Here is a 17,667-nt window from a genome sequence, read left to right as displayed (position 1 = left end):
TATATGTCGATGCTACTCTCACTTTGACCCAGCTTTGCCCTCCCACCCCATGTCCTCAAGTCCATTTTCTATGTCTACCTCTTTATTCCTGTCCTGCCCCTAGGTTCATCAGTACCTTTTTTTTTTTTAATTCCATATATATGAGTTAGCATACGGTATTTGTTTTTCTTTCTGACTTACTTCACTCTGTTATGACAGACTCTAGGTCCATCCACCTCACTACAAATAACTCAATTTCGTTTCTTTTTATGGCTAATATTCCATTGTATATATGTGCTACATCTTCTTTATCCATTCATCTGTCGATGGACACTTAGGTTGCTTCCATGTCCTGGCTATTGTAAATAGTGCTGCAATGAACATTGTGGTACATGTTTCTTTTTGAACTATGGTTTTCTCAGGGTATATGCCCGGTAGTGGGATTGCTGGGTCATATGGTAGTTCTATTTTTAGCTTTTTAAGGAACCTCCATACTGTTCTCCATAGTGGCTGTATCGATTTACATTCCCACAAACAGTGCAGAAGGGTTCCCTTTTCACCACACCCTTCCCAGCATTTATTGTTTCTAGATTTTTTGATAATGGCCATTCTGACTGGCGTGAGGTGATACCTCATTGTAGTTTTGATTTGCATTTCTCTAATAGTTGGTGATGTTAAGCATCTTTTCATGTGCCTCTTGGCCATCTGTATGTCTTCCTTGGTGAAATGTCTATTTAGGTCTTCCACCCATTTTTTAACTGGATTGTTTGTTTTTTTGATATTGAGTTCCATGAGCGGCATGTGTATTTTGGAGATTAATCCTTTGTCTGTTGTTTCATTTGGTAATATTTTCTCCCATTCTGAGGGTTGTCTTTTTGTCTTGTTTATGGTTTCCTTTGCTGTGCAAAAGCTTTTAAGTTTAATTAAGTCCCATTTATTTATTTTTGTTTTTATTTCCGTTACTCTAAGAGGTGGGTCAAAAAAGACCTTGCTGTGGTTTATGTCAAAGAGTGTTTTTTCCTATGTTTTCCTCTAAGAGTTTTATAGTGTCTGGTCTTACGTTTAAGTCTTTAATCCTTTTGGAGTTTATTTTTGTGTATGATGTTAAGGAGTGTTCTAATTTCATTCTTTTACATGTAGCTGTCCAGTTTTCTCAGCACCACTTATGGAAGAGGCTGTCTTTTCTCCATTGTATGTTCTTGCCTCCTTTGTCGTGAAGTAACCATTTTAACTATTTCAGGATTAGTTTTCAGTGGTTATCTCTATAATACATTTTTCTTTTCCAAAGGCAGTTATGCTGTGTCTTCTCAGCTTTAGACATTATCTATGGAGTTTCATTATGAAAGATGATGCTTAAGTTCACTTGCACCCCCATAGAGTTATATCCCTATTTTAATTTCTCTTTTGATTGTCTTATAACTTAAATACTTAAATCTCTATTTCTTGTTCCATAAAGTATAGACAGTATCTCTTGACTCCCCTACCCTCTACTTCCCCATTTCCTTCTTCCACATTCTATTAAAAGTACTTTTATTTTTATATTTTCAAGATGTACCACATTTATTACATTCTGGTTTTTAGCCATAAATAAGTCTGCTTTTTCATAGGTTGATTTATTTCAAAAAGTTGATTTTCATCATTCAAAAAAGAAACTTCGTACCCTTAGCAATCACTCCTATTTCCCCCTCTGCAAAACCCCTGGTTATCACTAATCTATTTTCTTTCTTCATGGATTTGCCTATTCTGGACATTTCATGTAAATGGGATTACACAGTTTGTGGTATTTTGTGTCTGGCTTCTATCAGCATAATTTTACTCAAAATTTCTCCATGATGTAGCATGTATCAGTGCTTTGTTCCTTTTTGTGCCAGAGTAACATTCCATTGTATGCATACACCACATTTTGTTTGTCCATTCGTTAGTTAATAGCCATTTGTTTTCCACTTTAGGGCTCTTAAGAATAATGCTACTATCAACATTCATGTACAAGTTTTTGTGTGAACATATATTTTCATTTCTCTTGAGTATAAACCTAGGAGTGATCTTTTTCTTTTTTGTACTTTCCATTTTTTTCTATCTTTATGTTTCAGGTGTGCCTTTTGTAAACAATACACAGGATTTTGTCTTTTATTCAACTGGACAATCTTTGTTTATTAGCCTGGAGCATTTATTAATCAGGAAAGCGTAAATGATAATCACGATGAGATATCATTTTATGCAGTAGTGTATTGGTGAGGATATACATTGATGGGGACCCTTATACAGTTGTAGTAAGAGTATAAATGGGCATAATCATTTTGGAGAACAATTGGGCTCTATCTTATAAATTTGAACAGTCACACACACAGTGATCTAGCAATTCTAGTCCTGAGTATATACTCAATAGGAATAATACCACTTGAGCAACAAGAAGATAAGAACAGGAATTTGAGAAACAGTATTACTCATAATAGCAAAAATCTGGGACCCAAGTATCCATATTAATTAGAATGGACAATAAACTGTCATAGTCATACATTTTGGAGATCATGGTATATCAGTATATAAAATGCTTTTCCTTCTTTATGGAGCTATATAATTTCCCATGATATGCATGTACTATAATTTATTGGTGGAAAGTTATGTTGTTTCCAATCTTTTGCTGTTATGAAAAACACCGTAGTGAATAACTTTGTAATATGTCATTCTACAGTTGAAAATATTTACAATATATATTCTTATGAGTGTGAATGTGGCTCTGTAAGTTTGATAGATATTACTAAAATTCTCTCCATAGAGAATATAACAATATATACTGTCACCTTTAGTGCATGAGAGTACCTTTTTTCCTATGCTGTTGCAAATTTCACTTTTTCCTTTCCAAACTTTATACCTTTCTATTTAATTTTCTTGCATTATTGCATTCCAGTATAATGTTGAATAGAAGTGGTAATTGTGGACATCTTTGGCTTCTTGAATTTTTAACAAAATAGTTAAATTAATTGTGAATCAAATTTTTTCATTATTACTAACATAATATGGTGAAAAATCAGTACTATTATTTGTAAGACAAAGAGCATTCCATCAAATAGATCTACCATAATTTACATAAACATTCCCCTATTATTATTTTCCTCCCATTTCTGAGATTCACATCACAATCCTCAGTGTTAGATGAGTCCGTTTGCCATTTATTTTACACAAGAGAAAACAATACCAATATATCCCACTTAACTGAATTCCAGCTTGTACATATAGCATCTAGATTAAGCAGATATACCAAGATACCTGCTTATCTTGTATATCCATTATTAAACATTTCCTTATAACTGGACACGTAAACTAGTTGCAGTTTTTCATTATTGTGAATTAATAGTAACAAAGGAAGTAGACTTGGCATCAGTTCCCCCCTCTGCCACTTATTAGAGATGAGACCTTAACCAATTGCCCACGTTTTTTAGGGATCCGTTTTCTTGTCTGTGTATTAGAGACAATAAAAGTACCCATGTCATGATATTTTTATGAGAATTATTTAGTGAAATATGGCATGTAAAGTGCATAAAATAGTTTTGGGAACATGGAATGTGTTCAGTAAAAAACTATTATGATCATTGTGGTACTCAGTAAACATTCTGAAACACTACTGTTTTTTTTTTTTCTCTCTGGTACAATCAGGCCCTTTCTGAGATGGCATCTGTGATTCAGCTATTCAAAATTTAATGAAGTTGGTGACTCTGTGACAATGTGGAGAAGTCATGTCAGAAAATGTGGTTTGTACTGGAGCTGTCAATTCTTTAAAGGAAGTTTGGGAGAAAAGAATAAAGAAATACAATGAAGACCTGAAGCGAGAGAAGGAATTTCAACTAAAGTATGCTATAACATGTTTATTATCTTGAATTAGCAAAAATTCATAACATCCTTATTATTAAAAATAGTATTTATTAAATGCCTATTATTGAATTTGATAGAGGTTTCTGTTACTGAAAACCCAAAATATAACTAAAGGAAGCACCTGACAATTAAGTGTGGCCATGTGATGGGGGCCACAAAAAATACAAGTGTCTGTAAGTGAAAATAGTAGTTGCCCTAGGAGTCTGTTCAACTTTCATCAAAGTTTGATTAGTATCATTTAGTCTACTTTTCAGAGATTGTTTGTTCAACATTATATTCCCTAGGATCTAAAACAACAACTGGCAGTAGAAGGTATGGTAGATTCTCACCTATTTAAATAACTGTGAGTTCCAGCCAGGGCCCCTGTGGATCACCTGATTCCTCTATTTGGGCTATACTTAAATAGTTCGGCTCTCACTTCCTCTGCCTTATTGATACCGACCTACCTTCCTCATTGGGTATCTCCAAATTATCCTACTACTCTTGCAAGTATAGCCCCTTTCCTCATAGATTCCATGTAGCTCCCTTCATTTATCATTTGTTAGGTCTCTTTCTAAACATTAAATGGTCTTGCAATAGGTACAAATATCAAACCATTATGTTGTACATCTAGAACTAATATAATGTTATATGTCAGTTATATCTCATTTAAAAAAATGGTCTTGTGTCAGCAAATAACAGGAAACTCAACTAAAAATGGCTTAAACAATAAGGAAGTCCTGAGGTAAGGCAATTCCAAAGCTTCAACAGTTTTAAAGACTCAGCTTCTTTTTATCAGTGTGTCAGTTTGGTCCTCAGGTTAGCTTCTCTCAGTGTCACAGGATGACTGGTATACTTCCAGGCATCACAGCCAGGCATCATTACGTTATCAGAAGAGCAGGAATTATTTATTTCTGTATCTTCTTTAAGAATGAGAAAACCTTTCTGAGGTCTCCATCAAACTTCTCCTTCACCTCTCATTGGCCAGAATTGGGTCATTAGTACACCCCTAATCCAATTACCTTCCAGGGAAATGAGATTGTATGATTGGTTTAGACAAATTAAGATTTACACTTGGGTAACTTGGAAGAAGTGTAAACACTTAGAAATAACTGGCATTCTCCCAGCAAAGAAGAGGGCTGGCACAGCACTCCACTGAGTCACACGTTCGGGCTTTTATCTTGTTGCTCAACTGTGCATAGTCTCCATTCCTTTAGGAATGGACTTTAGTCACCTCATGGCCCCAAATACATAGATACACCAACTGTGGCCAATGTACTTGATTCCAGCCAGCAGGAAGTTGCACACATTACTATTTCTGCTAACATCTCACTAGCCAAAGCTTCATATGACCCATACCTAGCTGCAAAGGAGGATGGCTAAATGAAGTCTTGTGCCCAGTTAAATTTAGAGGATCTGTTACTGAGGAAGAAGAGGAGTAACAGATACTGGGGAAAGATAAGCAGTCTCTGCCACACATAGGTGATATTATTTTCTCCATTTTAAAGATGGAAAACCTGAAGGATAGGCCTAGGTAACTTGTCAAAGATCACACGGCTAATAAATGTGGAACTGGTATTCACTTGTATTCGTACCTAAGCAATGTGACTCAGTAAGCTTATATTCACCTTAGGTCTTAAATTTCCCTAGACTGAAATATGTAAAACTACTCTTATGACACATATTATGTTTATATTATACAATTATGACAAACTTGACTCAAGTACTCTTTTTTTAAAAAAAATTTATTGTAGTTGATTTACAATGTTGTATTAATTTCTACTGTACAGCAAAGTGACTCAGTTATATGTATATATATATTTTTTTTATATTCTTTTCCATTATGGTTTATCACAGGCTATTAAATATAGTTCCCTGTGCTATACAATAGGACCTTGTTGTTTATCCATCCTATATATACTAGTTTGCACCTGCTAATCCCAAACCCCACCCCTCCCTTGGCAACCACAAGTCTGTTCTCTGTTCTCTATTGACTCGAGTACTCTTATAAATCCTAACCACTTTTTAAAAAACTGTGGTCAGAAATCACGAGTTGGTTCTAAACTCTTGAATTTCACCTGTTATATTTGTCTAGTTAAGAATCATTTAATTTCAGCAGCTTCAAGTTTTCTCTATACAAAACAGGCAAGGGGTAAAAATGTAATCTAATGCTTCTTCTCTCAGCTAAAAGTGGCTAAAGATTTAGCTCAAAAAGCCTTAAGTTTAAACAGAAATTGTTCTGTCTTTGGATGCCAAGCTGCCTTGAAGAAAGCAAGCACTTGGGTAAGAGTTGGTATAACAACATTGGAGAAAGTCTTTAGACTATAATAAAAGGGTTTTAGAGGAGGTAGAAAATTTCCTTTCAAAACTTTGAAAGAACATCAAGCTTAAAATAAACAGTGTAGGCATTATAGAATACTAGAGCTAGAAGAGACCTTAGATATTATTTAATCCAAACCCCATGTTTTATCGGCAAGGTCCTTAGAGGTGAGATGTCTTGCCCATGGTCACCAAATTAAGTGATACATTCTGGACTTAGATCATAGTAATACAGAGCCAGAAAGAATTAATGAATCATTTAAGAGATGGAAATAAACTTGTTTAATACTAGTTAGCCTCACTCATTAAGGACAGAGCTTTTTGTGTCCACAATGTCCAGCATAGTATTTGGCATAAAATGGGTGCTTGATGAATTCTTTAATTGAAATTAAACGTGAGGGAATAACACACTTCATTGCCCATCATTAAATCTTGCTCTGAAATACATTATTTCAGTGAGTAATAAGTAATTAATAATCATTATGTCTACTGTTTAAATAGTTCTATTTTTATAAAACTTGGTGTAATTGAATAGATGGCAGTATACATTTTGTCTAACTTAACCACACCTATTGGAAGCTTAGCTGTTCAGTCTAGAAGGCTACACATAGCCATTGCCACAGTGCACTTGTTAGCAGATTAGTTAACTTTCAGACAAGCAGTGGATGAAAATACGCAGACTCCATAGAAATGTTTTGCAAACACAAACATATATAGACAGCAAATATTATACTTTTAGAGATATTTGGTTTTCTGTTCATTAAAATAAAATCCTCACTGAAGATCAGTTAATACGCAGAATTGCTAAGAATATATATTAACACTTAGATGTCAAGAGAATTTTGGCAAATAAATATTCAAATTAATTAAACCTATCTTCTTTGATGATTGCTTATATTTCTTTATTATATATCATTCTAATAGGCTAAAAGTGCAAAATTTCAATTCTAAACTTATTCTTTATTTTTCATACATGAAAAATTTCTAGTATAGAAATAGAAAACCATCTGCAACCTTTTGTTAGTCATTTTTATAAGCTTGACATTATGTATGTTTGCTATGAACCAAAAATCAATAGGATGTGCTCTAGAATTTTGTACATTTTTATATCTGAAAAACTAAATCTGGATATAATAGAATATAGTAATATACAATTTAACTCTGAAGTTGAACTATATCATTTGCAAGTCTTTAAAACATTTTTAATTAAATATCTATGGATTAGATATTTAATAAATGCAAGTCAAAACAACAGTGAGATACCACTTCACACCCCTAGGATAGCTATGATCAAAAAGATGGACACTGGGTTTCCCTGGTGGCACAGTGGTTAAGAATCCGCCTGCCAATGCAGGGACATGGGTTCGAGCCCTGGTCCGGGAAGATCCCACATGCCACGGAGCAAGTAAGCCCGTGCGCCACAACTACTGAGCCTGCATGCTACAACTACTGAAGTCCACGTGCCTAGAGCCTGTGCTCCACAACAAGAGAAGCCCCCGCAATGAGAAGCCCGCGCACCACATCAAAGAGTAGCCCCCGCTCGCCCCAACTAGAGAAAGCCCGTGCGCAGCAACGAAGACACAATGCAGCCAAAAATAAAATAAATAAATAAATAAATAAATAAATTTTTTTTAAAAAAGAAATGTGACATAAAAAAAAAGATGGACACTAACAAATGTTGGCAAAGATGTGGCGCAATCAGAACCCTCATACACTGCTGGTGGGAAGGTAAAATGATGCAATCAATTTGGACAAAGTTTGGCAGTTTTAAAAAAGTTAAACATCGAGTTACGAAACGACCCAGCAATTCTACTCCTAGGAATACACAAACTCAAGAGAAAACATATGTCTACCCCAAAATTTGTACATGAATGTTCATAGTAGCATTATCCAGAATAACTAAAAAATGGAATTGACCCAGATGTCCATCAGCTGATGAAAGGATCAACAAAATTTGGCAGAATATTATTCTTCTATAAAAAGGAATGAAGTACTGATACACGTTACAGCATGCATAAACTTTGGATAAAACTATGCTACATGAAAGAAGCCAGACACAGAAGACCACATGTTATATAATCCCTTTTATATGAAATGTCCAGATTAGACAAATATAGAAAAGATAGAGATAGAAAGTAGAGATAGAGAGAAAGAAAGATAGACATAGAGATAGAAAGTAGATTATTGGTTGCCAGGGGCTGGGGGAGGGAGGAATGGGGAGTGACTGCTAAGGGCATGGGGTTTCTTTTTGAGTGCTGAAAATGTTTTGGATCAGATAGTGGTGATGGTTGCACAGCTCTGTGAATATATGAAAAAATACTGAATTGTACACTTTAAAAGGATTTTTATGGTATGTGAATTATATCTCAATAAAGCTGTTACAAAAAAACCTATGGAGAGTTATGATACTTTTCAAAAACTTAAAAATAGGGCATTTATCATATTAATCATATTTATAATTCTTGAAAACTAAATTCTTGTCTGATTTCCAGACACTATCAATCAAATGGTTGTTTTTGATGGGTCACTTTTTCATACAAAAGTGAATGCTACCTATATCATTACTTGTGAACTAAAATGATTTCCTGGTCTCCTAGGCTAGTGGGAATCTGGGAAGAACGAATGAGCTTAACCAAGCTAAGAGAAAAGGTCACCAGGGAAGACGGAAGGGTCGTTTTGAAGATAGAAAAAGAGGAATGGAAGGTAAGCTTTATAGAAGTAATATTTGATTTTTTATATTTCGCATTTTGTGGGAGAGTTGAGAGAACGATTCTTAAATTATGTGCTTAAGTCTGGAATAGTTAGGAATTCTAATTTTAATAATGTACCAAATGAATTTGGGCAACATGAACTGAAAATTAATGTAACTTCACAACTTTTTATTGCAAAACTTCAACCAACGTGCTTTAACTCTGCCTAAATTTAAGTCATTTGTAATATTTCTCCCACTAATCCTTCTAATAAGCAATTTCTCATTTTCCATAAAAAGGTGACCATCTGCTTAACAAAAATCGTGTAGCTTTTTCAAAGCAAATGCTCAATTAAAAGCAGCGGAAGGTGTTTTAAATAAAGCTTTGGCCTTAAAGTAAAAAAACAAAAAAGGAAATGCTCAGTTAAAACTTCACAAAATGGAAATGTATATTAATTTTTTTCTTAGGTCCACAACCAGATTCACATTATCTCCTCTTTCTCTCTTTCCCTCTCTCTCTCTCTCACACACACACACAAACATAGTTGCTTATTTACATTAGGCCTACTCTAATTTTGACAAGGGCCACCTCTATCCCTTGAGTCAGTGTTTGTTTTCATACATATCGGTATACTTAGCTAGGGGGTAGCTCCTTTATTTTGTCTTTTGGCTACTTTAGGCTGAAAGGGAAAAGGCATAGAGTTCAGAATAGTTGAAACTTTTAAAATTCTTAAATTAAAAGAAAATCTGCTTAAAAAATCTAAACTATTTCAAAACAGAATGGGAAGTTTGAATTGATTAGAATGATCTTTTTGTTTCTCTCTAATTTCAATTAGCCACCATATTCTCATGTTCAAACATATGTACTCTAGTTAAGCCTAATAAAATAGAATCTTTAGAACACAGCTCTATGTGTGTGCAATATTGACTGAAATATGTTATTTTTGTTTATGTTATTATGATTGGGGTTTGAAGGTTTAGCACCCGCCAAAAAAGGAAAGTTCTTAGAAGTAGCACAAAGTATTTGGAAATATAACCCGTTAAAGAAAAAATATTCCTAAGTTCTTTTACAAATCAAATAGTATCTCTACAGTCATATTTCTGTATGGCATGATACTAAAATAATTTAAGTAATATAGTAACTCTTTCATTTTTTTTACTTGAGTTTAGACCCTCCCTTCTTCTCTAGTAAAACTAAATCAGCTACAGGAATGGCAACTTCATAGAACTGGCTTGGTGAAAATTCCTGAATTCATCGGAAGATTCCAGAACCTTATTGTGTTAGATTTATCTCGAAACACAATTTCAGACATACCTCGAGGAATTGGTAAGGAAAATTGCTTTTATTCCTGTGTTTTTCACTGAGAATTTTTTTTTGATACATGGAATAAAGATCTCATCTTTATATAGTCCTGAATCTTAAAATTTTAAACATCTAGTCTAAACTGAAGCTTCCAGGGAATTCAAGCTTCTGGATTTACTGAGGTGATTCAAGATGAGATTTCAATGCAAGAGAAGTCTCTTTGGAAATAATATTGTGTAGATTCTGGAAACAATATTGTTGGTTTGGTTATTCCTCCTAGAAGGGAACAAATTGAAGACAAGAAAGAAAATTAGAAAAAATTCCTTAAATGAGGAAAAAAAAATCCCCAAATGGAAAACTGGTCAGGATATAGTATAGATAAAACAGAATGCAAAAAATATTTTTGTCTATAGCACTGATAAATCACCAGCTCTTTATCTGAAGAAGGGGCAGGGACACACATTGGGAAAAGGGAAGAGCCTAAGTGTGAATTTGCCAATATGAAACGGGCAAGTAAGTTATGCTGTAATACTTAATAACTGGAAACATTATTGTATATCCCTCTGCTCTTTATTGTGTATTATTTTTCTGTAGGACTGCTCACTAGACTTCAGGAACTGATTCTTAGTTACAACAATATCAAAACTGTCCCCAAGGAACTAAGTAACTGTGCCAGCTTGGAGAAACTTGAACTTGCTGTTAACAGAGATATATGTGATCTTCCACAAGAGGTCAGAATGATATAAATACCTATGATTTTATTTTCCTTCTACTAGTGGTTTACTTCTCTACTGCGTGATCATTAAAAATAACACTGATGGAAAAATGCTATAAATTTTATTTCAGAAAATATTTAGTGAAAACCATTTCCTATTATTATAAAGCATGTTTTTAATTAGAGAAAGATTTATTTAGCATAAAAAGCTATTTCTATTATTGTCACAGTACTGACATCATTAGTTGACTAGACTGTGATCTCCTTGAAGGCCAGAGTGAGAATCTTACTTATTTCAATTCCCAGAATTGAAGGCACAGCCTAGGTTGTAGATGTTACTTAATGCCTATTGAATGAATAAATGATAATCATAAAGCGCAGACAATGTGGTGATAGAAAAACTCTTTTGTTTATTAGTTAGTTTTTATAGGTGATCAGCTTTTGAGATAGAGGTAAAGTAAAAAGACATGAATTCTTCAGTTTAGGAAAAGTGTTTGCTAGCTTCCTAGGCTCTACCAAGTAAAGCAAGGCAGTGGGCTTGGAAAGCCCTCAAACTTTGATTTGGTATGATATCTTGTTCTTGGTAAGACCAAACTGATCATAGAGATACAGACATTCCTATTATTTTTCAAGCATATTTAAGGCTCTTAGAATCAGCAAAGGAAATTTCCATGGTGCTTTGCCTTGAAAACAATGATGTTGCAAGATAAAAGTTAAGAAAAATAATAAAACTCAAAATAAAAGACTATTCTCCTTTCCCACTTTATCTTGGTAAGAATGTCACTTTCCTCCCCAAATCAGTAAACATGCACCAATTATTGTTGCTCTTGCAAGTAAAACATAGTTACTATAGTTATATCCATCTGATCTTATGATAGTTCAGTTTAGTGAAATGTATACACTTGATTATGATGAAAATCATGATCACAGGGACAATTTCTTTATACCTAAAAAAGGGCCAATAAACATTTTATTTCTAATTTTTAATTATTGTGATTTTGTTTCTAGCTTTGGTTCTGTCACTAAAAAGCTATGTGAATTTGGGCATGTCTATTAACCTGTCTTTACCTTAATGTCTTTACTTAAAGAAATACGTTTTACAGGAACAAATAGTGAACTGAGATCTTGAGCCTGGAATTATTTCCAAGTGTGGCCTTTAAGTAGCTGTGTGGCCTTGAACACACCACTTTACATAACTAGGTGTCAATTTTCACTTATGCAAAATTAAGACTTAGATTATAATGGTTTTAATATCTTTCTTCAAGCTTTTAAAACCAAAGGGCTCTAGTCCCACTGAGAAATCTGCAACAGGAGACTTAGCTCTCAGTCATTAAACTGCACACACTGTAACACACAAACAAATTTATGCTAATGTAAAAACAATCTTTTTATACACTATTCTGAATCATTTGAAAATTTTAAAAGTCTGATGACAAGTTTTGAAAAGTGTTTTATTCATGACTAATTATAAAGCTAGAGAAATATCGGCTACTAAATGGAAAACTGCTTTTTTGCATTACCCATAAAACACTATATTTGTGCATTTTTTGAGGTGTTAAAGGTGTGGAATGAATCTGAATGTGCCCTGAGATAGAAATAAAACATAGAACTTGCCTAGCTAAATGGAGAGTCTTTTGTAAAAGTTAACTAAATTCTTACATTTTGAAATTTTCACTACAGAGGAAAGAGAAATTTAGACATTTTGCAGCTTTAGGTCCACGAAAACTTGAGTGCACATCATAGCTCCATCATTTCTAGTCACATGGCCTCCCTAAACCATTTTGTCCATAAAAGGGAAAAAAGGTACTCACCTCGTAAAGTTGATGAATAAACTAGAGCTATATGCATCAATGTGAATACATATAAAGACTGATATTGAGAGAAAAAAGCAAGTTAAAGAAAGATAAGTACAGTATCATCATCTTTAAATAAAATGCAAAAACATATAAAAAGATAATTTCGTTTATGAAAAATACACATAATAGTAATACAGAGAGAGAACTATATAGAAAACATATATTTATGTATAGTAATAAAAACATTTAAAAAATGCATGGGAATAATAGATACCAAATTCAGGATAGAGTTATCTTTAAAGAGGAAGAAGGGAGAAGTACATTGAGGGCAGTCATATTGATATATTTGTTTTCTTAAGCTGAGCACGCTGGTGTTGTTATATAGTCTTAATAAATTTTTATTGATGTTTTCAGTTAAAAAATAGAATTACCAAACAGTAAATTCTATGACTGAGATAACGTATGTAAAGCATCAGGCACAAAGAAAGGGGGTTAACAAGAGTAACTATTATTCTGAAGTTTGGGTTTTCCCAAGAAAATCTCGACTACTAGATAAAAGGAAAACATATGTTTACTCCCAGAAAGGGAAAAAAAAAGCTTCTGCCAGGCAGGTGCTATAAGCCCTGGAGCTTGGTTATTTTGGGAGATAAGTTTTCTTTGAATAGATGAACTTTCTATGAGAGAGTTTTTCATTTATCTGGAGGTTATTTAGCATTATTGTTATCTCAAATTTGTTGTGGACTGCTGTGACTAAATAAAGTGCAAGCATCATGTAGACAATCCTTGATGGGATATATCTCCTGTACCATTGTGAGTGTTCTAGTAGCTTACATTGTGGACATTTATTTTGAAAACCCTTGCCTTCCTCTTCAGCTCAGCAATTTGTTAAAGCTTACGCACCTTGATTTGAGTATGAACCACTTTACTACTATCCCTCCTGCTGTGTTGAACATGCCTGCCCTTGAGTGGCTTGATATGGGAAGCAACAGACTTGAACAACTTCCTGATACTATAGAAAGGTAAAGTAAATAAATTTTTTTGCTACCAAGAGATGTGTTGGAGCTCTCTATGATAAATAAGAAAGAATAAACAAAACACAGGGGACCCCAAACATAATCAATGACAATAGATCCATTTAGTTCCAAATAATGTATGCTACTTTTTAACAGAATATATTCATGTACTCCAAATTTTAAAAAAAGGGTTTTGAGGAACTCCCTGGTGGTCCAGTGGTTAGGACTCAGCGCTTCCACTGCAGAGGGTCGGGTTTGATCCCTGGTCAGGGAACTAAGATCCCACAAGCCACGTGGTACAGCCAAAAAAAGAAAAGGGGGGGCGGCGGGTTTGGGAGAGAAAAACTGGCTGACTTCAACAAATTGACAAGAATAGGCCATAACAATAACAACATTGCTTAGTGTGTGCCAGGCACTTCTGTGCACTTTAAAAACATATTGAGGAAACTAATGTGGAGATGATAGTAAATTGCTCAAGATCACAGTTAGTAAGTGTGCCAGTTAGGAATTGAACCCAGGCACCCTGGCCCCAGAGTCCATGCTGTTAACCATTATGCATACTTGCCTTGCCCTAAATGGGCATATTAATAATTTCTGAGTTTCCTCTTAAGACTCTAATTCAGATTAGATAGCATTTTAGCAGTTCTTCTGCAAGAAATCCTATGAGAATAGTGAAGAATTCTAGAATACACTGATTTAATTTCTACCACTACATGATGAGAGCTATACTGTAGATAGAGATTAACTCCCTTGTTATAGTTTCCCTAAAATCAGGTAATGTGAAGTCAGTTAACTCAATAGATATACTGGTTAAAGGAGCTGTTATACAAGATGCCATTTAAAAAAATTTTGGGTTAATAAGAACCAGGGTTTTCATATTATATGTGATTAATCACAGAAACCTCTTAATTCTTCAGAATGCAAAGTCTACACACATTATGGCTCCAACGGAATAAAATAACATGCTTGCCAGAAACAATCAGCAATATGAAAAATCTGGGTACTCTTGTTCTCAGCAACAATAAACTGAAAGATATTCCAGTGTACATGGAAGAGATGACCAATCTAAGGTAAAAGTTGTAGATACAGAACTGACATGTTCCTTTCTGGCTGCAGAACAAAGTAATATAAAGAAATTGTTATTAACAGATTTGAGTTCTCATTCACATAAATGAATACATTTAAAAATCTTTTCCAACTTTGAAATTCTATAATTTATAAATAGGATTAATATAATACTGGTCTAAATTATTCAAGAAAGAATCCTTGAAACTTAAGCCGTACTGGGATTTATCAGCTTTAAGGAATGCCCTGTGTTGGTGACATTTTCCTGAAAATCATCTTTATAACTGCTAACAAACTTTATCCATGATATGAAAACCAAAACCATAAGAATAGTGATTATTTTCCTCCTAAATAACTACAAATGGACAAGGCGATTATGTTAGAGGTAAATATAACTTTTTACTAAGTGAATTACTAACAGAACTTCCCTCATAACTTCTAAAACTTAATTTCCTGACAGTGAGCATAAGACGTGAGAATTCACACCAAATCCCACAACTTTCATAACAAAATCATTCACTTACTTATTCAGCAACTGAGCCTTGTACTAGATGGTGACGATACAATGATAAATAAGACATGCTTTATAAAATATGCAGAAAATTTAAGTTCATAGCATTAATTGTATATTTGAGATGCGTTAGGGTTGCTCTTGGAAGTTTAAGTGTACCACATTAAACATATGCTATGGACTAATAGTTGCTTTTACAAGCTTGGAAAATAAGCTGTCTAAAGCTAATATTTTTTTCCTCTAGGAAAGAAACTTAAAGATTCTTGGGATATATCACATCTCACCAAGATGTTCAGTTACTGAAACCAGTTAAAAAAAAGAGTAATTTAGTATATTAACCACTTGATCTTTCTCCAGGAAAATAAATGTACACTTCTATGGCACCTATAAAAATACTGTTTCTTGGTGAACTGCTAGGTTTGTCAACTTCCGAGACAACCCACTGAAATTGGAAGTAACACTTCCTCCCTGTGAAAGCATAGATGAGGAAGAGGAACGGGAATTATTCGGCCTTCAGTTTATGCACACATACATACAGGAGTCACGGAGAGAAGGTATGAGATTTGTATATAACACAGGTTAAAAATTCTTTTTAGTAGAGGAATGCATATATATATAAATTCCTTTATAGACTTTTCATTCCATCTTACCTTTTGTCAAATTCTGGTCTCTTAGTCAATATTGTTGAAGGAAAAAAAAGTGAAATTCTAATCTGTTCACGATTTTGATAAAGGCTTGGAGAGAAAGGTTGTAAAGATACTGAAAGTCTTTCAAGTAGAGTCAGGAAATAAACTTCTTTGGTCAAGCACTTGAAGCACGACCAAGTGAATGAAGATGTAATTCTTAAAGCTTCACTACCTCATTCTATCAGTTTGTCATATGTCAGTTTACTCATGAACAGTGCCTTCCCCGCCATTTCCTCTTTTTCTACAATCCACAAATAGCAAAAAGAAATATTTTGACTAGGAATGAAAAATATTTTGCTACTGTGCCTAGGAATGAAAAATATCAAGAGAACATAGATTTTAGCCAACAGTTAAAATGTGTTTTTGATACATAGATTTCACTTTTATCTCAGATAATTTAGAATTAAAACCTCTTTTTTGTTGTTTTTTTAACTAAGGAAGGAATGACTTTAACTTAACCCAAGATTAGGGGAAGAGGACAAAGAGCATAACTCTCTGTTAATAAAAAAAATAATAGAACTTCCCTGGTGGCGCAGTGGTTAAGAATCTGCCTGCCAATGCAGGGGACGTGGGTTTGAGCCCTGGTCTGGGAAGATCCCACATGCTGCGAAGCCACCGCAATGAGAAGCATGTGCACCACAAGGAAGAGTAGCCCCCGCCCACCGCAACTAGAGAAAGCCTGTGTACAGCAACGAAGACCCAATGCAGCCAAAAATAAATAAATAAAATATAAATTTTTTAAAAACAGCTTTATAAAAAAAATAATAAATAGTATAGTAATGGAAAACATGGTTTTATAATTCACTAAACTGTGAAGAATTTTTGAGTTAAAAGGTAGAATTTAGTTACCTCTTCAAACAGTTACTTTGAAGAGCAGGTATAATCTGAGCAAACAGATATGAGATTATTTTCAGCTGGAGAAAATATTTTTACCAACATCCAATGGAGGTCATTAGATCTGTTGTAGCAAGGTCACAGAAACAGTAACATGGAGGTTAGATTGGAGGAAGATATGTAAAAAAGCTGTAATAGTTTGGGGCCTAGGTTTGAAAAGTAGAGTATAAATATATAAAAGACAAGTAGGAGACAGAATTGATGACTGAATGAAGATGAGAAGAGGGAGGAGTCCAGGATGAATGTGTTTTTGGTTAGAGCAACTGGATGAATGGTAATGCTGAGATGGGGAAATGAAGTATAGAAGCTGGTTTGGTGGTAGACGTGGAACATGAGCTTCAGTTTTAACAGTACATTTGATATATCTGTGAGACGTGCAGGAAGAGGTAGTTGTGTAGATCAATCTAAAGTTCAAGGAGTTTGCTGAACCTGCAACTTCTGCAGGTCGAGAAACAGCTATATGCATATCCCATGCATTCACTGTCTCATGTAATCTTAAGGGAAATAAGCAAGGTTGGGGAAAACAATAATCTTGGTCTACAGCTGGCATGTTGAAGAACAACCTTATCTTCCCATAGAGGACTTGGTATCATTGTCAGAAACATTCATTGGGCCACAGGACTCTATCAGTATAATTCTTGTGCGTGTGTGTATGTTTTATGAAATATAACAGAGATAATGCCTGTTGTAGGATAGCTTTTATTTCTGGGCATAAATTGTTGAATGAAGCAAAACAGACTGTATAACACAAATTAGCATTGCCTAACTGAGTAAAATCAGGTTAATTATTGAACGACGTATTGTTATCTTCATTTATGTTTTGATTTGGGGGCATGAGTAGCTAATTT

The 17,667-nt window shown here is 34.2% G+C and overlaps 1 protein-coding gene across 1 annotated transcript in view; it reads left to right on the top strand.

Annotated features, from left to right (window-relative positions):
- Window positions 1-3,713: 3,713 nt before the first annotated feature.
- LRRC39 (leucine rich repeat containing 39) overlaps window positions 3,714-17,667 on the top strand; it is a 15,258-nt gene continuing 1,304 nt past the window's right edge. Inside the window, exons 1-7 of the mRNA XM_068540398.1 lie at window positions 3,714-3,826; window positions 8,745-8,850; window positions 10,007-10,163; window positions 10,734-10,870; window positions 13,524-13,669; window positions 14,581-14,733; window positions 15,657-15,793. Of these exons, the coding sequence (XP_068396499.1) occupies window positions 3,714-3,826; window positions 8,745-8,850; window positions 10,007-10,163; window positions 10,734-10,870; window positions 13,524-13,669; window positions 14,581-14,733; window positions 15,657-15,793 (949 nt within the window). The remainder of the gene's footprint in view (window positions 3,827-8,744; window positions 8,851-10,006; window positions 10,164-10,733; window positions 10,871-13,523; window positions 13,670-14,580; window positions 14,734-15,656; window positions 15,794-17,667) is intronic.

Source organism: Eschrichtius robustus, chromosome 3 (assembly GCF_028021215.1).
Source record: "Eschrichtius robustus isolate mEscRob2 chromosome 3, mEscRob2.pri, whole genome shotgun sequence".
NCBI classification, from domain to species: domain Eukaryota; kingdom Metazoa; phylum Chordata; class Mammalia; order Artiodactyla; family Eschrichtiidae; genus Eschrichtius; species Eschrichtius robustus.
The sequence above is the reverse complement of the archived record's forward strand: the minus strand, read 5'-3'. Positions and strand labels throughout refer to the sequence as shown.